The following is a 27,810-nucleotide window of genomic DNA, read 5'->3' on the forward strand; positions in this document are numbered from 1 at the left end:
ATCCAGGGGCCTGGTCACTAGCTTTGTGCCCTGGAGCCTCAAGTGAGGCTATTGAATCTATTGGGGTCCGGCAGCTTACCTGGTGCTGAGCTGGAGTCCTAGTGGTGGTGTCTGGCATGTGCTGAGGTTGAGTGGTGTTTTTCTGCATTTCCCTGGAGCTGTATTGAAACATGTAGTGGTCTGCTGCTAGAGGACACCTGCCTACCTGCCTAGGACTGTGCTGAAGCATGGGGAGGTCTGTTGCTGATGGAGGATGTCTGCCCACGTAGGGCTACACTGAAGCATGGGGAAATCTGCCGATGGAGGAAGCCTGTCTACTCAGGGCTGTACCAGCCCAGGTGGTAGTTCTCTGAGCTGGAGTCTGCCAGTTCCCCTGGCTCTGCTGAAAAATGTGGGAGGTCCTAGTGTTAGTAGTTTACCTGCTCCAGTGCTCTGGAGCTTGGGATCTCCTACTGGTTTGTTGAGGTGAAGCCTGACACAGGCTTGCTGGGATGCTTCCTGTCCTGGACTGTGTTCCCCTTTTACCTGAATTATATGAACCTTATTTGCCAGTCCTCTAATCTCCCAGATCAAAGGACTGCTCCACTCCATCTCTCCACTGGCTTCACTGTTCCAGGATCTGTTCTTGTGTGCTGTTTTATGAGTGTTCAGGAATGAGAATGGGAAAGGAACAGTGATCTACTGCTTACCCCACCATCTTGGCTCCCATACTTTAACTTTTTATCAAGTCAATAAACATTTATGAAGTACCTATCATGTGTTAAGTGCCAGGGATTCAAAGAGAGGTAAAAAACAGTCCTTGCTGTCAAGGAGCTCACAGTTTAATGAGGGACACAACATGTAAAAACAAGTATGTACAAACACACAGGTATGTACAAACACACCATATACAGAATAAGTTGGAGATACTCAACAGAAGGAAGGCTCTAGAAATAAGGTCAAGAAAGGCTTCCTGATAGAGGATGAGATGTTCGCTGAGACTAGAAGGAAGCCAGGGAAGCTAGGAGGCAGAGATGAGGAGGCAGAACATTCCAGGCTTGGGGGACAGTCAACAAAAATACCCAGAGTGGGGAGATGAAATGTTTTGCTCTTGAGAATGTCAAGAAGACTAGTGTCAAGTATGAGAAGGGGGATAAGGAGGAAGGCAAGCAGGCAGGATGTCAGATGTAAGAACTCAAGAGAGATGGGGCAAGGGGTTCAGCAATCTGGAATGACGTTATGAAGGGTTTTGACTGCCAAAAAGAGGATTTTATATTTGTTCCTGAAGGTGATTCAGAGTCACTGAAGTTTATTGCACAAGTAAACGACATGCTCAGAGCTATGTTTAGGAAGATCACTGACAGCTGAGTGGAAGATAGACTGGAATAGAAAGAGATTTGTGTCGAGGCAGACCAACCAGAAGGCTATTGCAATAGTCCGAACGTGTGATGATAAGAGCCTGCACCAGCGTAGTGGTAGCATCAAAGGAGAGAACATGGATGTGAGAGAGGTTACAAAGATAAAACTGACAGGCCTTAGCAACAGATTGGATATGGGGTGTGAGTGAGGAGCTGAGGATGACACCTAGGTTTTAAGCCTGGGTGACTGGGAGGATGGTGGTATCCTCTACAGTAATAGGGAAGTTGGAAAAAGGGGAGTGTTCTTCCCATTACACCTGATTGATTCTTTTTATTATTATTACTTCCTGTGAGTAGATGTATGTCACACTTCATTGGTGAATATAGGAAACCTTTGTGGGATATTTGAATTTTTTAACCTTTCTGGAAAAATACCTTATATCTAATAACAATCCTCTAAATTTTCCCAAGATATTGTTATTTTTAATATATTTGAATTATAAATCACACCTTTTACCTCTTCAATTGTTCCACTGAACTGAAGGTAGGATTTCATTTACTAATAGTTATTCTTTTTTTTAAGCAATCGGGTTAAGTAACTTGCTCAAGGTTACATGGCCAGTTATTTCTGGGTGTGGTGCTAAGTATCTCAGCCCGGATTTGATCCCCAGGTCATCCAGACACTGGAGCCAGTGCTCTTACTCGCTGAGCCACCTGGCCGCCCCAACTAAGTTATTCTTAAGGGAAAAAGGTTTTTATGTTCATCTGGATCTTAGAGGTCCCCAACTCTTCAGGTCACACAGGACCTCAGGCAGCTCATTTAAATTCAATTTACATTTATTAAGTGACTCCTGTATGAAGGTCACTCTGCTGGATATGGGAGGGAGATACCAAGTTTAGATAAGATGGGGTCCTTCTAATCCTAATTCACTTAATAGACTCACTGAGAAGCAATATGGTGCCTGAAGATTAGAGACTAGGATTTGCATTCCATCTCTGATACTTAACAGGTATTTACTTTGCTGAAGTCACTATCTCCTTCTGGGCTCCAGTTTCCTACTTTCTAAATGTGTCAGATAATACTTCAAAGGGTGGTTGTCTAGATCAAATAAGATAATAGATGTGAAAAGATGTAAACTTCACACAAATGTGAAGCATTAATATTCCCAGAGCTATGAAGAAGGAAGGAGAAAGGTGATCTCTGAATACAATAAATAAGTGGTTAGCATTCTTGGCCACAGGAGAGGAAGGAGCTTTAAAAACTGGTTATTTATTTACTAAGCAGCTAACTCTGGGCTACCAGAGGCTGCTCCCAGACTAAGCTTCCTAAAACACAGCTCTCAATCACCACATAAGCAGTCATTTCCAAGCTTAAGAACCCAGAATATTCCCTTTAGGCTACCACATCAAGATGAAAGGGTGACTTTGAGGCCCTTAATCCTTTTGACACCACCCTAGGAGAGATAATAATAATTTATATTTATAGTTGAGGCCACTAGGTGGTGCAGTAGATAGAGCGCTGTACCTGGAGCCAGGAAGATTCAAGTTCAACTCTGGACTTGGACATTTACTAGCTCTGTGACTAAGCAAGTCATGCAACCTGTTTGCCTCAGTTTCTCCAGTTGTAAAATAGGGAATATCATCTCCCTTGCTAGATGGCACAGTGGATAGAGTGCCAGGATTGCAGTTCAAGACCCAAATTCAAATCCAGTTTCAGATACTTAGTAGCTGTGTGACCCTGGACAAATCACTTAACTGTCTGCCTCCATTTCCTCATCTGTAAAATGAACTGGAGAAGGAAATGACAAAACACTACAATGTTTTGGCCTTAAAAAAAACTCAAATGGGGTCACAAAGAGTCAGACAAAACTGAAGAACTGGGGTGCTTAGGTGGTGCAGTGAATAGAACACCGGCCCTGAAGTCAGGAGGACATGAGTTCAAATCCAGCCTCAGACACTTAACACAAAAACTAGCCATGTGACCTTGGGCAAGTCACTTAACCCCAATTGCTCTCCAAAAAAAAAAACCAACAAAACTGAAGAACTACAACAATATAGCATAATAGCACCTACGTCATGAAATTGTCATGAGGATCAAATGAGTTAATATCTGTAAAGTACATAACAGTGCCTAGCATATAGTAGGAACTTAGTATTCCCCCCCCCCTCATTTGGGCACCAAAGTAATCCTAGAATACATTAACAACTGAAGATATAAAGACTTACAAAAATGGTTACTGCCCTCAAGAAACATACTATTCTCAAATTAAGGTTAAAAATTACTTATGATCATATAGCTAGGAAATGTCAAAAATTAGGTTTGAATGCAAGTCCTCTTGATTCCAAATCTAATACTCTACTCACAACTCCACCGTTCTAGCCTGCGCATAGCAGAATAGCAGGATGCCCTCTGTGAAACTTTCTTTTCTTTGGATAGAGCCCCACCCAGAACCTGAATTAGGACTTGCCACGGAGTATGTTCCACTTTTGAGCCTTTGAGAACCCAAGGTCACATCCATACATGAGTGAAGCAACAGAGGCAGAGGATATATATATATATATATATATATATATATATATATATATATATATATATATATACACACACACACACACACACACACACACACACACACACACACACACACACACACACATATATATAGTGTCTTCATTACTTCAAAAGATTCTTGATTTAATTGGTATGGGGTTTCAACAACACTAATACACAGATAGCAATCCCTTCATGTCTTAGATAAATATTTAATAAGCACTTACTCTACGCCAGATACTATGCTAACAGCCTTTATGAGTTTCTGTGCCAATTTTTTCGTTCTTCCCTCAGTGATGAGGGAATTACCATCATTACGTTTGATAATAATAATTCCTCCACTTTGTCTTCAGTTCTCTATTTGACAAGAAATGACTGTGATAGTGGAAAGAGCATGGGATTTGGACTCAAAAGACATAATAAGTATTTACCGTGTTTCCCCGATAATAAGACACTGTCTTATTAATTTTTTTTTGGACAGAAAAACACCAGAGGGCTTATTTTCAGGGGAGGGCTTATTTTAATGAACATTGATAGCAATTTTAATAAACAGGTAAATGTGAACAAAAAAATGTACCTTTATTCAATAATGAATTCAATAAAGAACAGGATGACGCGCTCACTGCTACAGCTCTGATTGGATGCAGCTCGGAGCGCAGCGTGCGTTTCACCTGGGGGATGGGGAGACGGTGCATACAGAGGGTACCGTAATGTAGCGTGTAGCGCAGGGGATCACCTTCACTACAGTAGCAATCTCAATAGGGCTTATTTTCGGGGGAGGGCTTATTTTAGAGGAATCTTACACAGTAAGGGGAGGGCTTATTTTCGAGATAGGTCTTATTATCGGGGAAACATGGTAGTATGGAACATTTAGTGGCTCTGCTACTTATAATCTGTGGAATCATAGGGAAGTCTCTTTCCTTCTCTTTTGCAAAGTGAAAGAGTTGTACTAAATGATTTCTAATTCACTTTCAAGCTCTAAATTCTATGGAAGGTTATGCTAGTGGGACACAAGCTCTGGTACAGCCTATCATAGTGGAAAGATTACAAGGAAAGGTAAATGACCAACTGCCTATTTTACTGGACACCAGTTGAGCTAAAGTGGGAGAAGCTCATTACCAGAAAGCTTTCCATCAGTGATGAATTGATTTCAGCTGCAAAAATTTTACCTGGGGAAGAGAGAATAGAATACGAGCAAAAGGATCAGACCAACTAATTGAAAGACGACTATATGAAAGAGGGATTAGAATTGTTCTGCTTGGTCCAAGACAGAAAAAACTAGGAGCAACAGGTAGAAGTTACAGAGGTAGATTTTGACCCCATGAAAGAACTTCCTAAAAACAAGAAGTATCCAAATATGGAACAGGCAGCCTCAGAAAGGACTCTCCCCCACCCCCCTAATTACTGGGTCCGAGAATGCGCACATGCGCCCTACTGGTCTTCAAGTAATGGCTAGATGAGCAATTGTGGGGCATGTCGTAATGCGGAGCCTTTTCAGATCCTGGTAAGATTGGATGATTGAGGGTCCCTCGTGACACTGGGATTCTAGAATTCTTCAAGGTGTATACAGAACGGGATCTGAAATACACTTTTGGATCTGTGATACTTAATAATTAGTGTTATGGGTAAAATTGAGAATTATTTGGAAAGTTTAAGAAAAAATAAACAAGCCCAAAGTATTTACGGTCACAAAAATAATTATTCTATCTTGATTAAAAAAACACACAGCAGTACATCTCATTGAGCAAAATAATGGCAAGAGGAGATCCAAGATGGCGGACCCCAAGGGAGAAAGTCGAGACTGGGGGAACATGTGTCACAAATAGATCATTTCCCTCCGTCGCCGCAGCGGGGCGCGGCGTGCAGTACGGACCGCTGCAGCCGAAGAACTCCGCGTGCATACGTGCGCGCGCGCGCCAGTGTCTGCGTGAGTCCCTCAGGGGTCCGAGAGTGCGCACACGCGCCCTAGCTTTCTCCCTCCAACAGTTCCTCCCACCCTATCCCATCTCGTGGGAGGGCGTTCTGGGCGGAGGTGGAGGGAGGGGGAGAGAGTGGAAGGGTGCGGCGGCGTGGCGGCGTGTAGGGCGGGGGCGCGCATGCGCGGTGGTGCGCCGAGGCGGGTGCCGAGCGGGGCAAGGGGGGGTAGTGGTGAAAAACCGCCTGGGCCGGTGTGCGAGCCAGTCTGTCCTTCTGCCCGCCGGGAGTCGCGCGTGAGGCCGCGTCCGCCGTTAGACCCGCCAGGCTCCCTCATCGCCTCACCTCGCCTCGTGCCCGCGCCCCGCGGAGCAGCGACCCCCGACCCGCTCAAGGCCGGCCGGGATGGGAGTGCAGGTGGAAACCATCTCCCCCGGAGACGGTGAGTAGCCCGGGCCGGGGCCCGTCCCCCTCCCCCCGCCGCCTGCCCCTCGCTCACCGTGTCTGTCCCCTCTGTCTCCTCAGGGCGCACCTTCCCCAAGCGCGGCCAGACCTGCGTGGTGCACTACACGGGTGAGTGCGGGCCCCCTCCCGCGGCTCCCTGCGGGGGAGGGGGGGTATGGGGGTGGATGAGGGCCTGGGGGAGGGGGAAGGGGGGTTTTTGGGGGGGGCGGGGTGGGGCCCTAGGGGCAGTCTGTGGATGAATGGGCCTCTGATGGGGCTCCGTGGGAGGGGCGGGGAAAGGAGGTATGCGTGTGGGGGTGGAATGGGGCTTTGTGGGCGAGATTTATGGGTTGGGGGTGTCTGGGGTTTGGTGAACTGGGGGCCCCTGGAGTTTAGAGTGCTGAGGGGATTCTGGCATCCATCTCTGACTCCTTGCAGGTCGAGATCTGTTTGTTTGTTTTTTTTCCTTCTCCACATATTTCCTTAGATCTAGTCTCCACCTGTATATGGCCCCCAGAAGGGAATGAGGCAGGAGGGGGAAGGTGCTTTCTGTCACTCCCACCGCCCACCCACCCGTTAACAATTAACATTTATATATCTGAAAGGCTTCAGATTCTTACTGGGTAGTACTTTGGGGGAAAAAAAATTAAGTTCTCTGTCCCATTGGAAACGCAGCTAGCTTTCCATCCATACTGCTGACCCATATATGGTGATCCTGGCCTGGTTGGGCTCTTCCTATCTTAAAATGTGGTGTGCAATCTAAATGGGTCAGTGGTGTGTCCTTTACACCAATCAAGCTCCAAGTCTTAATGCCTGGTTGTATCTTTCTGTGCTGACACATTATCCTCTGGAGTGCTCCTTTAGTCTCCATTGAATTCCAAGGTTTCCCAGCAAAGAATAAAACTTTAATGGGAGAATTTTTTAATAGAGAGGTACTTTATTCTCTATGGGGATTCAGAATTTTTTTTGTTGTATCAAAAATAGCAAAATGGCTCTTTTGCGAATTGTTTTGCAACTCTCCTTTCCCTTGATACCTTATGCTCCTGAATAACTGGTAACTGTTCCTCTACTTCCTCCCCCCACCCCCAGTTCTCCTTTTCAGAAGAAATAGGGATGGTGGGGAGTGTTCTCTCAATCTGTGGGCCTCAAAACTGTCTCTTTCCAAGTCTTTTAGTGCTTGAGTTCTTTTCCGGCGTTGGGTGGGTCTATTTCCTTGGGGCCCTTAAAGTGTTTTCCCATCCAAGCCTCTTTAGTCATGGATTAGCTTCCTCCAGAGGAAGTGAGATGGGATTTGCTCTTTCTCCTTGTTTCTCTGTTTTTGCTGTTTCCAAATCAAAATTTTACTGTACCACTGAGTTTGAACTATAGCTACTTGGCACTCAGCTTCTGTAGGTGGAGACTTCATCTGTCAGATCAGAAGATCACTCTAATGGTCTCCTTTGATTCAATCCTGGTGGGATGGTCTCTCCCTTGGTGCCCTATACTGTTGCTTCTAAATCTGTGCTACCTGAAATTCATCAACTAGTGTTCAAGCTACCATGCCCAAATAATTTGTATTATGTGATTTTTTAAAATGTTGATAGTCATACTATAGTGATTACACCATATGGAGCAGTTAAACTGGTTGTTGAGAAAAATCTTAATACTTTGCTCCTATTTCATTTTTTTGAGGCAGAAGGAGAATACTAATATTATTTCAGTTCCTCAGATTGAGAGGGAGAGCAGGATGGGTGTAGCAACAGTCACGTAGATATGAATAATTGGGCATCCTCCCCCATCTTATCAGGAAATAGTTGGCAATAACAGTAATTCTTATAGAGGAAGCTCTTCCACCTCCTGTCCAGGATTTTGAGCAGATCCATTTGTTTGGGGGCAGGGAAAAAATGATTTGTGGTACAAGAATGAAGAAATGTTTCCCTTTTCTGTTTTTCTTTACCTGGAAGTGGGCTTTAGAGGAAGGAAAAAAAGCTAGAACCTAACAAGACTATCTGAAAGGAAACTATTTCAAAAATTCTCAGTGAGGAAAATTTTGTCCCAGACTTTTATTGGTCCTATATATGGTGCTAAATTAAAATTTTTCAACTTCCAAGAAACCATTGCAGAATCACTAGATTTGAGGAGTGAAAGGAATATTAGAACTCATTTGCCAAACTTTTTTTTTTTTATGAGAAAATTGGGTCCTAGAGAGGTTGTGTTTTACTTAAGATTACACAGAAAATTAGTGGCAAAATGACTAAAACCTAGATCTCCTAACTTCAGTTTAGTAGTCTTTCCACTACAGCACACTGTCAAATGTCAGCCATTTTTACCCATTGACTTGTGTCCCAGGTCCTATCTATTAGACATATAGGTCAATATTGATATAAGGAATATAGTGGAAGATGTTTGTGCTGTCAGGATAACAGGAACCATAAATGTGAGTATAACCAAATTTCACCAAGTGCCCTATTTGAAATGGCACTACATGTATGTAGCATTTTCATAAGAGAACAGATTGCTGTAAGACTTAGTATACCATCAGATCCCTACTGCGTCTTTCCTTTGAAGCTGTATTTTCCTCCTGGGTTGTACTCACCCCCACATCCCCAAAACAAAAAACAAAACTGCTCAGCAGTAAGACCCTGATGTGGGTAAGTACACTAATACAAAAGCTTTCTTTTTATTTCATTTTTGATAAGCTATACAAAAACACAGCAGTCATAAGCCATCTCTGCCTCGTGCACACTAGAATAGGCTGTTCTTGCTTTCTCAACAGGTGTTGTTCCAATGGTTATTTACCACTAGCCTCACAGGAATAACCTGTTTAAGACTTGTGTCTTTCTAAGCTTGAGGATGGGGGTGGAAGGGTGGTGTAGGGGAAACTACTGTCTGACGTGAAAGTTCTGTGTTATTCATTAGTGGTACAGAAATTATGGTGGGATATGGAAATTATAAATGTTCTTACACCCTTCTTGGAACAAGAAATCTCTATGAAGTACATAATGTTTGGCAGGGAATCTACATGCCCCTCAAGGAAAATACAGAATGGGTGAAATGTTGAATATAGTTTCAAGCTGCTTCAGCCTCTTTTTGAAGTACCCTGAGGGAGAGTTGTAGCATCCCTGAATAGCACAGTGCCAGGCACATGATCAAACACTTAATAAATGCTTACTGACTGAACGGGCATTTACAATTTTGTTTAGAAGAAGGTAAAGCACTAAATCGGTTATCTCCCCATCTACGTTATTAGAAGAAGCTCTCATCCTTACGTTGAACATGTTCTGACATACTGTGCTTTTTTGTTCACAAAAACTAGTCTGCCATTGTGAGAGCAATATAGAATTGGTAGAAATTTTTTATCATTTCATAAAGCAAGTATCTTCTGTTTGTTGTGCAGTGCAAATTCTTCTGACCTCATGAAGAGCACTATGAATATAGAAGACCTAGGTTCAATTCCTACCTGGAATGCTTACTGCCTTTGGAACCTTGGGCAAGGCACTTAACTTCCTTGGGCCTCAGTTTCTTCATCTGTAAAAGGAAATGGGACTAGATGGGCCACTGAGATCCCTTTCAGCTCTAGATCTATGATCCTTTGACACTTCTGCCTCCCTTGGTGTCTAGGTTGGATAATCTATGGCATTAAAGTGGGATACGAGGTCATTGTTAGTAACACTCTCATTCCCTGCAAATGCAACTGTCTTTTTTTCCTGTCTTTCACATATACAACACTGTCTTTGTTTTTCTGTTGCCTTCCTATTCTTCAAATCCAAGCACAAGCACTTAACATAATTGGTGAAGCCTTACTAAAGCCCGTAGAGGTGATGTGATGGACCCATACAGTGAATTAATGTTCTAGCTGGAACCAGAATGCAGGTTTACTGATTTTTTTCCCCTGGTACGAGAAGTTGTGACTTGACCAGAGTGACAGAACCAGAATTGGAGCTAGAATCTGGTTAATAAATCTGTGTGTTGCCAGATATTGTTAGATGCTATCTTGGCTTCTGGGGTGGGGTGTGGCAAAAGGGATGGTCTCTCTTCTTTGAACTCTGACAAAGCTTGTTGGGGCCTAGACAGCCCTTCCACCCAGGCCAGTATTTTGGAATGATCTTTGTTATGCCTCAGTTCCAAGGGGGTAGGAGGTTCCTGCAGCCTTCTATACCCAGATCCTCAGGTATCCTTTGGCTGTCACGGCTTTATTTCGATCTTGGGTCGTAAACGCCATATGGTAACTGAACTCTCACCCAGGCATTTTATCCTAGTGCTCTTTTGCTGGTCTACATACAGTTGCATCCTTAAGTCACAATGTTGCTGTTACTAGTCTTCTGTAGCATTCTTCCATGAAGTAGCAGGTTTCTAGCTGATATTTCAATTACTTTCAGTGAGAAGATAATGAGAATTTTGTTAGAGCGGAGCTTCTTAACATTTGTTTGTTAGTCAAGTGAGGCCTATGGACCATTCTTGGAATGTTTTAAAAATATGCATAAAATATATAATGCATGAATATATAGAATAATAAAAATAAAAATGCATAAAATATACAGAATGACAAAAGAAAAAAATATATTTTTTAAAACGTTCACAGATTTCAGGTTAAGATTTCCTTGAGTTTACGGCGGCTAGGTGTCGGAGTCAGGAGGACCCAAGTTCAATTCTGGCCTCAGACATTTAACACCCATACAAAAAAAACTAGCCGTGTAACCTTGGCCAAGTTACTTAACCCCAATTGCCCTCCAAAAAGGCAAAAAAAAAAATATTTCCTGAGTTTAGAAGATTGTTTTATTTAGGAGGGTTACAGGTTTTGTTTTTGTTTTTTCAAGAACTCAGTAAGTTGTAGCATTGTTCTTATATTGGAATGAAGAGAATTTTTTGGTGGTTTCCATACCAACCTGGCTTATCATGACTTGGAGGTAGGTACTTTACCACACCAACCTGGTTCTTTCATACCAGTCTTTCCTCGTCTGTGAGGGAGAGAATCACTGGTAAAATGGATAGAAAGTCCAGTTGTGGAACTACTGAGACTTGAATTTAAATATTGCCTTTCAATTATGCTGGTTGTGTAATCATGGACAAGTCAAGTCTCAGGGCCCTCAGCAACTCTCTTAAGACCATAAATTGCAGAAGAATTGTCAGTCTGCAACATTATCACAATAGGAGTTCCCTTCACAGATAATATCATAGGTCTAGACTTTTTAAAAAATGAGGTAATTCTGTTTTGGGCTTTGATGTTATCATAAGGAGATTATTAAACTTGTTTACCCATTGAAATATATATATTGGTTTTGATCATACAAAACATTTCTATTCTCTATGCATCTGACTGACATAGAATAAAATAATATATGGTTACCTTGCTACATCCCTTTCTATGTCAAGGCAAACATTTGTCTGGAATGGAAAATGATGTTAAATAATGTACTTCTTTTGGAGGGGGGAAGGCAGAGCAGTTGGGGTTTAAAAACGTGACTTGCCCAAGGTCACATAGCTAGTACGTGTCAAGTGTCTGAGGCTGAATTTGGACTAAGGTCTTCTGACTCCAGGGCCAGTGCTCTATTCACTGGGCCACCTAGCTGCCCCTACATAATGTACTTAGTTAACTTGTAGTGGCATGCACCTTGAAGAGGTGACTATTTGAGGGAAAGTTTTCTTTCATTTTCCATAGAAATAGATAGGATTATCATAGGTAAGCTTTTTTAAAAATCCATATCTTTTAGCCATCAGCTGCAATTTTCTCCCACCTAAACTTTTACCAGAGCAACCACCAAAATACTTGCAAGTTTTTATGTGGCTATATCCATACTTCATCAGTGTGGATAGTCCCCTCCTACCATTGTGGATAATCTTCACAAATGTCAATGGACTGAAAAATTCTTAGTGGTGAGCATATGCAAATTTAGCTAAGCTGGGGGGTGGGGGGGTTGTTTGTTTGGTTTTTTGGATGGGGAAGGCAGGGCAGTTGGGGTTGAGTGACTTGCCCAAGGTCACATGGCTAGTAAGTGTTAAGTGCTTAGGTTGGATTTGAACTCAGGTCCTCCTGACTCCAGGGCCAGTGCTCTATTAACAGCAACCTAGCCACCCCCTAAGCTGGTTCTGGAATGACAGGCATCCAGGTGATGCACATAACAGTCAAGAGATTGTGTTCTAGTGTTGTGGCCTTCAAGAGTCCTGGGTCTCTCCCCTACCTTGTGGAAGTTTAAGATGCTAATGGGAAGTGGGAAGGGACCAGAAAACATTGTGGCAAAATTAACTGTTATTGACCTTTTTTTCATCCTTTGTTTAGTTCCTGGTAAGTGTACTTTTAAGACACAAAGTGAAAGAAAGATGTAAGGAGGAAGAAGCATTAAAGAGCTTAGATATTGGAAAGAACTCCTAAAATAATTGAAATTTAACTGCAGTTTAAAAGCACGAGTCTTAGATTCAACTATTCACTGCACATCTAGATGCCTCTTCTAAGGGTGCAAAGTATCTTGCATTAATAATATCTGTCCATGAGGCGGCTAGGTGGTGCAGCGAGTAAAGCGCTGGCCCCAGAATCAGGAGGACCCAAGTTCATTTCTGGCCTCAGACACTTCACACATGCGCGCCATGTAACCTTGGGCAAGTTACTTAACCCCAAATTGCCCTCCAAAAAGCAAAAAAAAAAATCTGTCCCTTAAAGGGCTGCCATATGTCATCTTGTTTCAGTACCTACAGAAACTTATAAATTAGGGGCTTAGAGCAGCTCTGTGTTGCAATAGATGACCTGTACTCTATGCATATGTACCTGTCAAAATAAATGATCTTAACAAAGATATGATGTTTGTCTTCCAGTTCATTTTCTGAGCTACCTCTGTATATTTGGCTTGTATGTGTGTTTTTCAAGTTGGGGAATGATTTTAATGTTTGAGAAATTGGAGAATGGTTCATTCAGAGGGCAAATGTTTTAGATCATCTACTTCTCTAGTACTAGCAATTAGGGGTGGTGTGCTATGCCTGGGAGCTTTAGGCAAACTTTCGTGTTCTGTCATAGGCCTCTGGTGTAGACTGCCTGCCAACTGTGGCAAAGACCTGGCAAGTATATACTGTCTGCAGTCCTAGAAGCAGAGCCAAATACTATTGAGATGTTTGCTATCAGATCTCTAAGCTAAGGACAAGGTTGTCTTTTTCCAAATGCTTCCTGTAAATATGCAGGGGTTTTTTTTTTTATTAGCAATACATTATGCAGATACTAATCTTTGTCAGAAGGGGAAATGTGTTAATGGAGTTAAAACAACAAAAGTTACATAGCTATATTTTTAATGTGAATAGTGATTTACATTTTTAGCACTTTTGTTGTGAGCCCATTTGGGGTTCTCTTGGCAGAGATACTGGAGTGGTTTGCCATTTCCTTCTCCAGCTCAGTTTACAGATGAGGAAACTTAGGCAAACAGGGTTAAGTGACTTGCCCAATATCATACAGCAAGTAAGTGCTTGGAGCTAGATTTGAACTCAGGAAGATGCCGAGGGACCATAAATTTAGAACAGTAAAACAGTTTACAGATTTAAGCAAACTCCTTCATTTTACAGATAATAGAAACTGAAGCCCAGAAAGATTGTGACTTGTCGAGGGTCACATACCTAATGAGTGACAGAGCCAGAATGTGAGCCTAGGCCCTCTGACTCTAAGTGCAGTTATTTCTACTAACTACATCATGTTGCCTTCTGAGGCAGACATAAGAAAATATGCAGGAAGCCACCTCTACTTTGAGAAAGCAATAGTGCTTGGATTATTGTACTTTTAAGCATTACATGCTTTAATGCTTAGTCAGAGAGAGATACTTTTAAGAGACCAGTAAAGCTACAAAGGCCTAGGATTTAAAGGGAAAGTGTAAATCATTAATCATCACTTAGAAGCCACACAAAGAAAGCAAGGAGCATTATATACAGAAGGAAAGAAGATAGCCTGATAGAAATGGACAGTGTAGACATCTGTCTTTAGCTATTTACAAGTACTTCCAAAATCTTTCCCTTTCTTCTGATAGGATAATTTTTACTTTGAAATCTCTCTATAGGTTTTAGTGTACAGCATTTCAGTTTTAAGTAAAAGAAAAACTTGTTTTTCTTATTTAAATGCAGAAATCATTTCTTTCACTTAATAATTGAACAGCATGTTGTAAGCATGTTTGGGCTGTTTCCATGTTTTGATCTCTGAAGAAAGTTGCCTCACTTTTTAGTTTATATGGACAGTTTGCTGAAAAAATAAATCAGCAACTGAGCCCATGTCATTAATCATTTCTTTTTTAAACATAATAAGTACTGTAGCAATTATATGGAAATTGTTAACCAGTTTTGTTTTTTGTTTGTTTCTTTTTTTCTGGTGGGGTGTGTATGTGTGTGGTGTGCATAATCTTTTTGCTTTAAAAGCAAACAAGCATTACTTTAAAAAATTTTTTTTGCAAGAGATGATCACTTGATATATAGGGAAAGTATATCTGGAATTTAATGTAATAGAAAAACAAAAGACATTTATTTTTATAGGAATGAGATTATGTTAGAATTTGAGGAAATTTCTCCATGTACTGGGTTGAAAATGAAATTTAATGATGCCAGTGAAAACTACTTTTCTAAGTAACACCTTTTCTTTTTTCTTAGTCTTATCTACTGAGCAGAATCTTTTCTATGTGGTTTGAACAGAGGAACACTAACACTATGTAACCATTTCCTCAAGTGAAATCCTGTCTTAGCCCACTTCCTTTTGTTTTTTTCTCTTTCCCATTATCTCATGATTCATAGCAAAGTGATAATGAAGAGGGGGAGGTGGTTACAGTTTTAGAGAAGGATATCCAGTCTCTTCCCATTCATTCCCCAGGGGGCATAAATAAAATGTCTTCCCAACTAGTAGACACCCTAAAGAACAGCTGAACCAAAGTTGGAAAAGAACAAGAACAGATTTCTATCAGCAGTTTAGTTGTGGTACAGGACTTTGAGCCTCTTTTTTTAATAATGTCGTTTGTGACCTTTGTTCTTTCCCTAGATTGTTTTCCACTTTTGGTCTAAAATTTCTATTTTTCTCTTTGAGTTTTCTGTGATTTAGAAATAGAAGCTCTACATTGAGCATTAGGTTATATGTTACAGGAGTGTAATTTCACCATTCCCAGAATTCCACTAACCATATAAGGAAAAATGGTGGTGTTCAGCCAGTTTTTTTAATGAAGTTCTTTTAATAAAATCTAATAAAATATATTTCCTTAGTATTTACAGCATATTGAAGATTTTGTTAACATCTCTGTGAAAGGATATGGAAATATAAGGAGTATTTCTTGATGTTGAGTTGTTTATAATATAGTCAAAAAGAGAAACTTAAAATGTGTAGAGCAGTAAGGCATATAATTAATATTCTACACTTATAGCTACATCTAGAATATCGTGTTTGGGTGCCATATTTTATGAAGAATATTCACATGTCCAGGATGGAAAGCATTCTAGCAACTGCCACAAATAAATGGTTGAAGGAGTGATCAATGTCTTCAGTAGTTAAAACTATCCAAGTAAGTAATGAGTCACTGAAGGTCTTGAAAAAGAGAAAACTAAGGATTACTTGAGATCTTCAAGGAGTGAAATTAGCCAGGGATGATCACTTGGAAATATAAACAGTATTCATGTTTCAGGTAGGCTTTGGAGTAAGTAGCCTGGAAGTCCTTTGGACTGTAAGATTTTATGTTGCCTTTTTAAAAGTACAAAATTACCACATTAAGTAAAAGTTCACATAATTCAGCTAATGAGTTTTCTTGCTGTGGTTTCAGCAAAGAGTAGGTAAATCTTACCTTGCAGTGGTTATTGGTGTCAGTGAAGTGACTGGTAAATTCTTTGTTTGCTGTTCCCTTCATAGCATGTATATTGTTTCTCTAGTGATATGTAGAATTAACCTAAATCTGGTTAGTCTATTAAAAGGCACTCTAGAACAAAGATTCCTAACTTGTAGCTTGATAACAATTGCTGGAAAGCCCCTATTATATTTCCTTCCATTCCAGCCAACAAGTATTTGGAATCCACTGAGAACTTAAGGATTTGCAGAATTCTGTAAAAAGGTTTGGTGCATATATGGTCTTGGACTCTTTTTAACCTTTTCTCCTTGTAAATTTCTGACTTGGGCTAGATTCGCCTGTTAACAGTGGCTTAAATACAGTCTCCTTTATATGCATGAAATGCCTCCTTCCTCTTTACACCAATCCAAATCCTTCCTTTTAGTTTAGAGTTAGTTTAGTTTCTTTTCCCTCCACAGGAATCTCCTTAACCACTGTCATCCGCTGATCTCTCCTATGAGTGTGTAGGCACTCGTTTTGCATTTTCATACCACCTTGTAAAATTTTGTGGTACTACTTGATCATGGCTTTCAAGTAATCCAATAATTCTTAAATCATCTCTCCTCATTCTCTTTTCCAATGAGATGTTTCACATTTTCATTTGTTTTTCATTCTTTTGGTTTGGTTTTATTGTTTCTTGATGTCTCATGGAGTCATTAGCTACCACTTACCCAGTTCTAATTTTTAAGAAATTATTTTCTCCATTGAGTTTTTTGTACCTCCTTTTCATTTTGGTGAATTCTGTGTTTTAAGTTGTTCTTTTCAGTGAGTTTATGTACATTTTTTTCCATTTGGCCAATTTTGCTTTTTAAGGAGCTCTTAAATGGATTTTTGTGTCTCTTTTTGACCTATTCCATTCTGTCTTTTGAGGTGTTATTTTCCTCATTATTTTTGGTGCCTCCTTTACCAGGGTGCTGACGCTTTTATCTTGCATCACTCATTTCTTTTCCCAGTTTTTCCTCTACTTATTTGATTTTTGAAGTCCATTTTGAGCTATTCCAGTAACTGGGGGAGGGACTGAGACTAGTTCATATTTTTCTTGACTTTGCTCGTAGCTATTTTGACTTTGTTGCCTTCTGAGTTTGTGTTTTGATCTTCCTGTTACCAAAGGATCTTTCTCTGGTCAGGTTTTTTTGTTATTTGCTCATTTTTCTAGCCTGTTTCTTTGTTGTTTTTTTTTTTAATAAAGCAATCAGGGTTAAGTAACTTGCTCAAGGTTACACGGCCAGGTGTTTCTGGGTGTGGTGCTAAGTGTCTGAGCCCGGATTCAATCCCCAGGTCATCCTGACACTGGAGCCGGTGCTCTTACTTACTGTGCTACCTGGCCGCCCCACTCTAGCCTATTTCTTGACCTTTAACTTTATGTTAAAGTTGGGCTCTGCTCCTCGGACACTGTCCCAAGCTTTGGGTTTTTTGTGTTGATGTTTTTAGAGCTAATTCTGGAAGTGTGTAAGTTTTCAGTTCTTCCAAGGTGATATGATTTAAGGAGAGGTGTGATCACTGCTCTCCTAGCCTGTGAGAGACCACAAGCACTTTTTTCTGCCCTGGAACTGTGACCAGGGTGCCTTCTCCCCTGCAGCTGTACTCTGTAGTGCTAGAACTCTTGACTCAGAACTGTGTATAGGCAATGCTACAGAGTCCAGCACCCAGGGCCAGAAAAGGGTCCCCTGTAGTCTCCTGACCAGTTGTCTAATCCCCTTACTATCTGTAGGTTGAGACAAGTTATTTGGAAGGGAATGTGGAAGAACTCAGGTGAGTCCCTGTCTTTACCTGTAATCTTGGTTCCACCTCCTTATTACTTAATTCTTGAGCTGTTTGTAGTTTGGAGTGTTTCTTTCATATCTACCTTTAAGGTAAGGGACATACTTTTTGAATTCCCCTACAATTTAGAGTGCACATTGCTTGTTTCAGGCAAGGTTTTCAATAATTAACTGCTAAATAAATTAATAAATCTAGAAATTTACCAAAGTTTTAGAAAGTTCTTGAATTCATAGAATGTTAGAGCTGAGAGTGACCTTAGGACATAAAATTTTAGAATCTTGAATCATAGGCTTAAATCTTGCCTGAAAGAGGCCTTTAAGGTGATCTCATTCAACCTCTTTCTTTACATCTCTTAATATACACAGTACTTTCAGTGTATTTTATTAAACTTTAATTGGTTATAAGATGTGTTACTTATTCTGATATTTGAGTTTTATCATGTCTCAGGTCGTAAGACTTTCAAGAACAAGAGACATCACTTCTGTTTTCCTTGTAACACCTTGCAGGACTGGGTGTTTTATTTTGTGAGTACTGGCTTAAGATTTATATTCAGGTGCTAGTTGTGATAAGAGTTGCATAGTGGGTGGAATAGTTTGCTTTAGCATAAAGCTAAACTAATGATGTATTTTTATTCAAGTTCTTGGACCACTTTTGTGAATTAAATCCCTATTTGATACTTTTTAAAATATTATGTATCTAACAATTTATTTACCTAGGTTCAACCCAAAGAATTCAGGCAAAACTTCCTAAATCATACCCCACACCAAATGTCCAGCTTAATTTGGGTTCTTTTGACACAGAAATGAGCTAAAAGGCAAAGAGTGTCAAGTCCCATTCTTGGTATAGGACTCTAGGTAAATGTTCCCGTTGTTTGAAAGAGGACTGGAGATTTGATACTATGCCCTATTCTTAGATATCTGGGTTCTTTTATTTGTTTTTTTATCTAAAAGTGATCGTGAGTCTTGGTAAATAGATGGGATGCCCTTGGGACTTCATGTGCTAATTTAATTTGGTTTTTGAGTTACAAGTCACTGGCTATGAATTTGCTTTGGATGAACTTACTTTTTTTCTTTTCTGTTTTTCCATTACTTTGTACACGCCTCAGGCTTTAGTGATTAGAACACCCCATATGGGATACTGCTATTTATCTTTTCCTTCCATTACTCTTAGTACTCCATTAGCAGAATCAGCCATATTCTCATTTCTGGCCCTTCCCCCACCTTCTATTTTGTTAAGGTCCAGACTTTCTGGCTACTGTGATTAAACACTAGATTGATTTTAACACTTTCCCCTCCATACCTTTTTAGAAGTAATTGCAAGATATTTGTCTCTGTGGTAGTGGTAGATGGTTGTGGTGGTAATAGTAATAGTATTTTTCCTTCATCTCAACACATACTTTGTGGTGGTCTCACATCCTTTTGGGTACCTGATTACATGACTTAACAGGCACATTAGTATCTGCTTTAGTATTCTCAGAAATACTGTCATCTGAGAACCATGGTAGTTTTTTCCTGAAAGAAATTAGAAGTATAATATAATATGTTAATAATTCAGAGGAGTAGGGAAGGACTCATAGGCCCCTTTTTAATGATCTCTTTGAGAAGTGGGCTTTTTTTTTTTTTCAGTATCTAGTTTTTGCTCTGACCTAGCTAGCACTAGATCCTGGAAAAGTTGATTTCCTTTAATACCAGAAATTGTAAGTTTTGCTTTTTTTCTTTTGCTTGAGTTTCTTCTGAACTCTGCTGTTCTTGAGATTCCTTTCTCAGAGTTCTCCCTAATTGGAAATCAAATTCTGTTTCTTTAGAGCAATTATACTTTGTGATAATTGCTGAGGAACTTCGGAGTTCCTGAGAGTTTTCTTAGGGGTACAGATCCCAGTAATAATTGAGATCCTTTGTATAGTGTTTCACAGTTATTAGGGACTGAGAGATCAAGGTGAACTCCTTCATTTTACAGTTGAAGATAAGAGACCTAGAGAAGGAAAGTGACTTTAAGGTCTTTCAGTTTGTCATGGACCCAGGTGGATTTGAACTCAGGTTTTCTGACTCTTAAGTTTAATGTTGTTTTCAATTACAAGTTGCTCCCTAGCTGAGTTTATATCACTTAATCTTTTCTATTTTCAAGAAAAGTTCATTTGGGGGCAGCTAGGTGGCACAGTGAGTAGAGCACCGGCCCTGGAGTCAGGAGGACCTGAGTTCAGATCTGGCCTCAGACACTTAACATACACACAAAAACTAGCCGTGTGACCTTGGGCAAGTTACTTAACCCCAATCACCCTCCAAAAAGTAAAAAAAAAAAAATGAATAAGAGAAGGAGGACACCAAACAAGTTTTGATGTTTCTCTGGAATAAACCTAGGACTAATTCCTACTTTTCCCCAAAAAGTTCTGGAAATTTAAAGAAGTAGTCACAAGTTACACAATTTTGACCTGGGAAAGGCTACTTTGTTACATTTAGGGATGTACTGTTGGTGAAAGTCTAGGTTACATTTTTCTTTGCATTATCTCATAGTGCTGAATGGGCTTTTCTTCATTGTTGTGTGAAGAAATAACCTATAATGGTGAAGGAAGTTGGAAGGAGTTCAGTAAACTCTTTAGTAGTAAAAAGTCTCCTGAGTGATAAATGCATGCAGGTAGAGAATCTTACTGTTCTCCTGGTTCAGGTGTCACTGCCAAAGAGGCATTTTTGCCATTTCCTTGAAACTTAGATCATCAGACTTCTGACCAAGTGAATAGTGACAGGATAGTAGTTACTAGATATAGTAATGAATGGACAGCCCCTCGTCTTTACTTTAGATTCTCTTGTATTGAAGGAAGGGGCACAATGATTAACACAGGGAAGAATCTGAAATAAACTGGGGAAAGTCCTCTAATAAACTTCTGTTCTATATTCAGGACTATGATAAAACAGGTCAAGTCAATAAGCTTTTATTAAGTGCTTACTAGCCAGACACTCTGCTAGGGATACAGTCACAAAGAAAGCCAGTCCCATTGAGGAGCTTACATTCTAATAGGAAAGTGAAAAGATGGAGGAACCAGAAATATAATGCCAGAGGGGCATGTCCGGAGTGTCAGTAACAGGGCTGAGAAAGGAATGAAGATTGGTAGGCCTGAACTCTTCCTCTAAATGGAGGTTCTGGGAGGAACTTAGCAATGGGAGAAGGTCCAGATTGAGAAGGCAGCTGGGGTTATCAAAAATAGTCATTGTAAAGTAGATGATATTTTATACTATTCCCATTTTGCAGAACTTAGGTTTAGAAGAAAAGTGTTGCCCAAGTCTAGAAGATCAGAAATAGAATTTGAACCCAGTAAACAATAATGTTTTTTGTACTTGATGTGTATTACTTGGTCAGAATTTCCCAAATAATATAAATGCCTTGTTTTTTAGGGATGCTTGAAGATGGGAAAAAGTTTGATTCCTCCCGTGACAGAAATAAGCCCTTCAAGTTTGTGATGGGCAAGCAAGAGGTGATTCGAGGCTGGGAAGAAGGAGTTGCCCAGGTGTGTTTATGTTCTTGATGTTGTTCCATACAATTTCTTAACTCTTCTGAAGACTATAACCACAATGAAAAGCCTTTCCTTTTAAAACTTTGATCAGTCTTTTCTCTTCCTATAGTGTCTATGCCCTATCAATATTGGGACTCACCACTGGATAGTAGTAAGCTCACAGTCTTAATTAGGATATATCTTTTGATGAGCCTCAGGAATCTTTGTGTATGTTTTCCTTGGTGCATTAGTCCTGATCTGACTTTAGTAACCTATGGTCTAAGACAGTATTCATATTTACTCAGTAAAGAGTTAAAATTTACTTACCCAAAGTAATGAAGATTTAGCCAGGAAGAGAGGTGATCAGAGGCTCAAAATTTTAGAGCTTGAAGGAACTTCAGAGCTAATCTAATCTAACTTCATTTTCTGGGCCAAAAGTTCACAGACTGGGGGAGAGAGGGTCTTTTGTCATAGATCTTATTTCTATTTTACAAGTAGATTCATAAAATTCTATTTCTCCTAAAATATGTTGCTAATTAATCTCAAAATATAATGTTCTAGATTCTCACTGTGAAGGATTTTTAAGAAACTTTGCCAAGAATCATGCAAGATGGTGGGAAAGGCTTGTGATTTGCATCCGTGAAATCATAGAGTAACCAAAGTATAATGAGCTTAATTTTTGAGAATCTTTAAACTATTCATTTTTTTTCTACCCTATCTAGGGAGATTTCTTACACAATTTTCCTTCTTGAGCTTTCCTTCCTTAATTTTTAAAATTATTCATTTGACTTTAGTCATGTTCCATAAAATCCTTCTCTAATTTCTCATAGCAGAGAGATGACCCCGTATTCTGCCAGTGGAGTAAAAATTTTGGCAAATTTTTACCATTCAGTAGGCTTCAAGTATAGCCCTGGCAATAGACCTAGTCTAGCTAACTGTGGACAGGCATATCATCACACACAGGGACAGACACTTGGTGGCTTTTTTCCTTCATGGTAATCCATGAAATTTTCATCATCTCTTCTGTATACATATAACTTTGTTCCTCCTTTGAAATAAGATCTGACATTCCCTTTCTATTGTGGTTGGATTCACTGCTAGTCATCTCTTATATCTGTAGTGAATCATAGGATGGTAGATTGAGCCAGGAGGGACCTTAGAAGCTATAATGTCCAACTCCCTCGTTTTACAGGGGAGGAAAATGAGACTGGGAACTCTTTCCCCAGGGTCACATAGTCATGTTATAAATCCTTGAGACAGGATTTGAAATTAAGTCTTCTCCAACCCCAGCACTCTACCCGTCCAACTCCCAATAGAATATAGACATGGAGAGATAGTGTGGTATGATAGAATAGACTCTGGACTTGGAATCAGAAGATCTGAGTTTTAATCATGGTCCACAGTTAAGTGACTTGGCCTCTTTCACTTTTCCCTCTGCTCTAAAGGGAGAATAAATAGTTGTACTAATTTAACTTCCTGGGTTGTTGTGAGGAAATCACATTATGTGTTATTATTACTGTCCTAGGGTATATGGTATGTAAATATTACTTTGTTACTACTATAAGCTCATTCCTTAGTTTGGGATATCTCTTGAAGTGATGGTGCTTGAAAAGAGAGCAGGATTCCAACTCGCAGAAATTTGGAGACAATTATAATATTATCTCTAATAATTATAAGGAAAGGGCAGACCCAAGATCATTGGGTTGACGTTGCAAGAGACAGATTTAGGCTTGGTATAGAAACTTCTTCATAATTAGAGCTATCCGAAAGTGGGATGGGAGAGATGGGTTCCTCCTCACTGGAGGGCTTTAAACAAGTCTAAAAGACTTCCTTTTAGATCTATGTTATAGTGGGAGTCCTTTTGCACTTAGATTGGATTAGCTCACTGATGAAATCCCTTCCTACTCTAAAATTCTTTGATTCTACTTCCAAAAAGATGGATAGAGGAAGAAAAAGAACCGAGACTGATCATGATTGTGAAGCCACACTCTCAACTCCAGTTTTCTTCTCCTTTACCTATTCTAGTTAATAATTTTATTAGTCTTCTACAAAGAGTGTCTATTCAAGCCTAAGTGGGGAAGATAGCTTCAGATCTCTACTTAAGCAAGATTCTTGGTTTTGACTGCTTTTGACATTGCGTACCTGTTATTCCTTTCCTCATTAGAGTAAAATTTTAGCTTCTGTTAAAAGCAAGGCTTCTGTTATAAATTAGTAACTAAGTTATGGAGATAAAGCTTCAGTCTAGCTCTTCCTCACATTTGGTAAGAGGGCTTTGAATAGAAATGTGCTAGGAGTGGGGTGGGAATTTTATAGTTAATGTCCATGCCACCTCTGTTAGGTAGGCACATTAGCCATGGGATACTCATTGGAGAGCTGTGTACAAAATTGCATTGCAAGTAGGTATCCTGAATCAATTAACTGAGCAGGCAGGGTTGTGGTTAAGAGGAAGAAGCAACTTCATGGCAGTGGTGAAAGCCACGTCTGAAATCAAGAGAGCAGCTCAGCATAAAGAAGTAACCTAAATGAGAAATCATTTGGGACCAGCAAGCAAAGTAAGGACAGACCAATCACTGAATGATAGTTCTGTTGTTTTCTCTGCAGGCTTTACTGGGTAGGTTTTTTTTCCCCAAGTTTGCATCTGCTGCCTTTGCCCTTTCATTGCCTACAAAGATGTCATTGGGTGTCGAACATAGCAAAAGACATGTACAAAAGTGATTAGAAAATCTGATATTTAAATATTTGAAAGTAGTAACAAATAAACCCCAATTTCCTTGCTTTCTCCCCTCAAAAAAAAAAACCCAGTAAACAAAAAAAAGTAACAAAGCCTCTTTTCTGTAGTGATATTCCCTTTAATCCAGAAAGGAACAGCCTAGGAAGATACAAAACCTTATATATCCTGAAAACAAGGAAGTTCTGGCATTGGGTCACCTAAAAATAATCTATAACATGGCTTAGCTTCACACTGGAATTTGGAAGATATAGCCCAGATTTTTGCTTACAAGGTGCCTAAAGCATAGCGGCCTAGTCATTGAAAACTATAGGTCAACAGGATGGCTAGGTGGTGTAGTGAATAGAGCACTGGCCCTGGAGTCAGGAGGACCTGAATTCAAATCCGGTCTCAGACACTTGACACAAAAACTAGCTGTGTGACCTTGGGCAAGTCACTTAACCCCAATTGCCCTCCAAAAAGCAAAGAAAACTATAGGTCAGAAAGTTCTGCTGTCTCTCTTAGATAAGTAGTTGTCTTAGAGGCATTTATATAACTCATTCATTCAACAAGCATTAGACATAACTTTCCATGTTAAGGTGCTGTTTATTAGGATTTCTAGGATTACAGGAGAGCATCAGGACTAGGTGGACTTCCTTCTTTGTTATTTAGACGAAGAAACTGGGGCCCATGATAGGCAATTGATTTATCTAGGCACAATGTTAACACTTGTTCCTTCTTTTTTTCATAGATGAGTGTGGGCCAGAGAGCAAAAATGACCATCTCTCCAGACTATGCTTATGGTTCCACTGGTCACCCAGGCATCATTCCACCAAATGCTACTCTCATCTTTGATGTGGAACTTATAAAATTGGAATGACAGAAATGGTTTCTTCCCCTAGCTCCCTGTTTCTTGAGTAAGTAAAATATATTTGATTTAGAGATACTAACCTTCTTTCTTCACCTGTGCTTCCATGTTTTTCCTTTGTATATTTCACCAAAATACATGGTATGGTGAAGTGACTTATCTAAAAGTCATACAGCCAGTTTGTGTCAGAACTGGGGCCAAAGTCTCTAAGTCTGCTGTTCTTTGTGTTCTTTCACTTCTAAAGTTAGACTCACCATCTAGAATGGTGACAGATTTTTTTATACACACAAAAGTGTACAGTTTACATCTTCTAAAAGGGGATAAAACATGTTTTTCCCCACGTTTTATTAGACTTCAAGATTATGGGGTTTTTTACCCTTATTGATTCAGTCAGCTTTGGCCCTGAAGTCCTAAAAGCTATGCTTCTAGTTCCTATAAAACTTGTGGTTCATATAACTAATTTACACCTCATTTTTATCAATGATTTGAGCAAAACCAGATCTACAAAATTAGTCCAGCAAGACATCTCTGGATAAAATTATGACCTTTAACTTTTTTGGAATTATAATCTTATTTTTTTAATTGTAATTTGTTATTTTTATTTTCTTTTTAATGTTTATTCCCTAACAAAAGGGGATTTCCCTTCCTGGGCCACATTAGATAACTTGTAGTGTATTATATACCCTCTCCTTTCTCTAGTAGCATGAACTGCTATATGTATCTATAAAATGATATGATGGAAAGAGCTTTGTATTTGAATCTAGCTTTTTTCTAGACTAAGTTCATTGAAGAGGAGGGACTATTTTCATCTGGTAGATAGTTTAAATTAAATTCTACTCATTACTACCCATGTGATCTTGGGAAGGTCAGTTCTCATCTTTGATCCTCAGTTTCCTCATCCCTGAGATGGGGAGGTGATGAAATAGATGATTTCTAAGAAACTTTCCAGCTCAGAATATTGCCACATTTCTGCCTGATCTGATCCCTCCTTATATTCATATGGTCTTAGAGAGTTGGGACATGAATGATTGAAAGTCTTTACCTTTAGCAAGAGCTACTTGGGGGAGGGGGCGGATAGGTGATATTTTTTTTTTTTTTTTTGGCTTTTTGGAGGGCTAAGTGATTTTCCGATGGTCACACAGCTAGTAAATGTGTCAAGTGTCTGAGACCGGATTTGAACTCAGGTCCTCCTGATTCCAGGGCCAGTGCTCTATTCATTGCACCACCTAGCTGCCCTTTGTTTGCTTTTCTGATCTTGAAGTTGGGGCAAGATAACCATGACAAGAACTGAATCCTGGTTCCTGGAACCAGCTGGCCAACCACGGCATATCACTGGCTGCCTTCGAGCTTCAGCGTCTTTAACTATCAGATGGAGAGAAGAAACTAAGAAACTTGTCCTGCTGACCAATTATTGTACAGGGATGTTTTTTGAAGAAAGTACTTTGTAATTTGCAAAGTAAACTACTTTATGCTGTTTATGCTGGAAAGAACTATGTACTGAGAATCAAAAGATTTAAGTTCTGTTTCCTGCCATATCATTAACTGGTTGTGAGACCTCTTTGAGGAACTTATATATAAAAAGAAAGAGTTAGACTTAGATGATATCTTAAAGGTCCCTTTTAACTCCTGTGGTTCTGTTACTTCACCTGAGAGCCAGTTGGTTGCCTGACTTCTCAGTGAATAGCTGACCAGACTAGGTAGTTGTTGATTCCTCCAACTTTCCCAACTCGTTGTTAGGAACAGAACTTTAGGTTGTTACATATTCTCTGTTATCTTCACACTGATGTTTTTTATATTGATGTAGGACTCTGGCTTTTCTGTTCCTAATAGATTGGACACATGGAGGAGTCCAGAGTCTCAGCTTCAAGAAGAATGCACATGGATTTGTATGGAGCTTTTCCCTGATATTCCACTACATTCATTGTATAGACATATACCCTGATTGAATGTGTTATCACTTGGCTTTGCTTCCAACTCTTCCTCCTTGTACATGTGTTGTCTCTAAACTATACACCGTAAACCTCAACTTGTCAAGTCATTCATCTTTTTGTTTTTGTTTTTGGGGTCTAGATTTAAATTGAAATCTTTTGGGTATAGATTTAAGATTAAGTGTATGATCAAGCATTAACAGCACACAGATGGGTTAACCTTAGAATAGGAATTATTTGGACAGAGAAAATCTTTGTCCCTTTTATTTTTTTGGATGAAATTTATCTATTATGTATTAAAAAAAATTTTTTTTGCTGCTGCTGTAAAGCCATAGCAGATCGAGGAGCTATTGAGGGCTGACATATTCTCCATGTTGAATGATTTCCTTGGAGCATATCAGTCACCCTGTCCAAAATGAAGGTGGGGAAGGAGAAGCTGCTTCAACCACCCAACCCTCCTTCCCCTCCCCCCTCTTAACCTGCCTTTTGAAAGCAGATATTTTCAATGCAGTGTTGGACACGCCACTTGGTGTCTTATCTACAGGACAACTTGGGTCAATATAAACCTACTTTGTTGATGCCTGACTTTTTTTTTTCCATCTTGTGGTTTTCTAATGGATTTGGAGGACTTTTTTAATCTCCAGTAGCCATCAAAGCTCCAAACTACCTAAATTCCAAGAACTTGAATTGATTGTTAAATTGAAGGTGCTGTTTGTAGAAATTTTCAACACAATGAAAGCCCAGTCATTGTCACAGGAAATCGTTGCGTGTTCTCTACAAAAAACAAAACTGATGCTGGTCATCACAGCTTCAACATCTCCTGTTTTTGATGCTCAGCTCCCCTACTGCTGATACCCCTCCCTCCACCCCCACCTTCCTTCTATCCCATTCCCACCCCCCTTTTGCTGTCCTGTGTAGTGATTTGGTAAGAGAAACTGCCACCACCCACTCTCCCTCCACCACATACGAATTTCAAGTTTTATTATTGCAATAAAATGCTTTATGCTGGCTTTTCTCAA

General features: G+C 39.8%; 1 protein-coding gene and 1 long non-coding RNA gene across 5 annotated transcripts in view; one reads left to right on the forward strand and one right to left on the reverse strand.

Annotated features, from left to right (window-relative positions):
- The window catches only part of LOC138150421 (uncharacterized), a 118,796-nt gene extending 112,368 nt beyond the window's left edge, over positions 1-6,428 (reverse strand). For both annotated transcript variants that reach the window (XR_011165568.1, XR_011165569.1), the window contains exon 1: positions 6,302-6,428. This is a non-coding gene — a long non-coding RNA (uncharacterized lncRNA). The remainder of the gene's footprint in view (positions 1-6,301) is intronic.
- On the forward strand, positions 5,983-27,810 carry FKBP1A (FKBP prolyl isomerase 1A). 3 transcript variants are annotated; one of them, XM_069073857.1, is made up of 5 exons: positions 5,983-6,244; positions 6,328-6,375; positions 21,191-21,303; positions 24,747-24,912; positions 26,668-27,810. In XM_069073857.1, the coding sequence occupies exons 1-4, from the start codon at positions 6,208-6,210 to the stop codon at positions 24,873-24,875; spliced, it is 327 nt and encodes a 108-aa protein (XP_068929958.1). In that variant the 5' UTR covers positions 5,983-6,207; the 3' UTR covers positions 24,876-24,912; positions 26,668-27,810. The 3 variants fall into 3 exon arrangements, with proteins under 3 accessions (XP_068929958.1, XP_068929959.1, XP_068929957.1); XM_069073856.1 differs by having other exon boundaries at positions 5,989-6,244; positions 26,694-27,810; XM_069073858.1 differs by lacking the exon at positions 6,328-6,375 and having other exon boundaries at positions 5,986-6,244; positions 26,694-27,810.

Source organism: Petaurus breviceps, unplaced genomic scaffold, assembly GCF_028583685.1.
Source record: "Petaurus breviceps papuanus isolate PSGF00001 unplaced genomic scaffold, PetGlider_PUasm1.0 90879, whole genome shotgun sequence".
Lineage (NCBI taxonomy): Eukaryota > Metazoa > Chordata > Mammalia > Diprotodontia > Petauridae > Petaurus > Petaurus breviceps.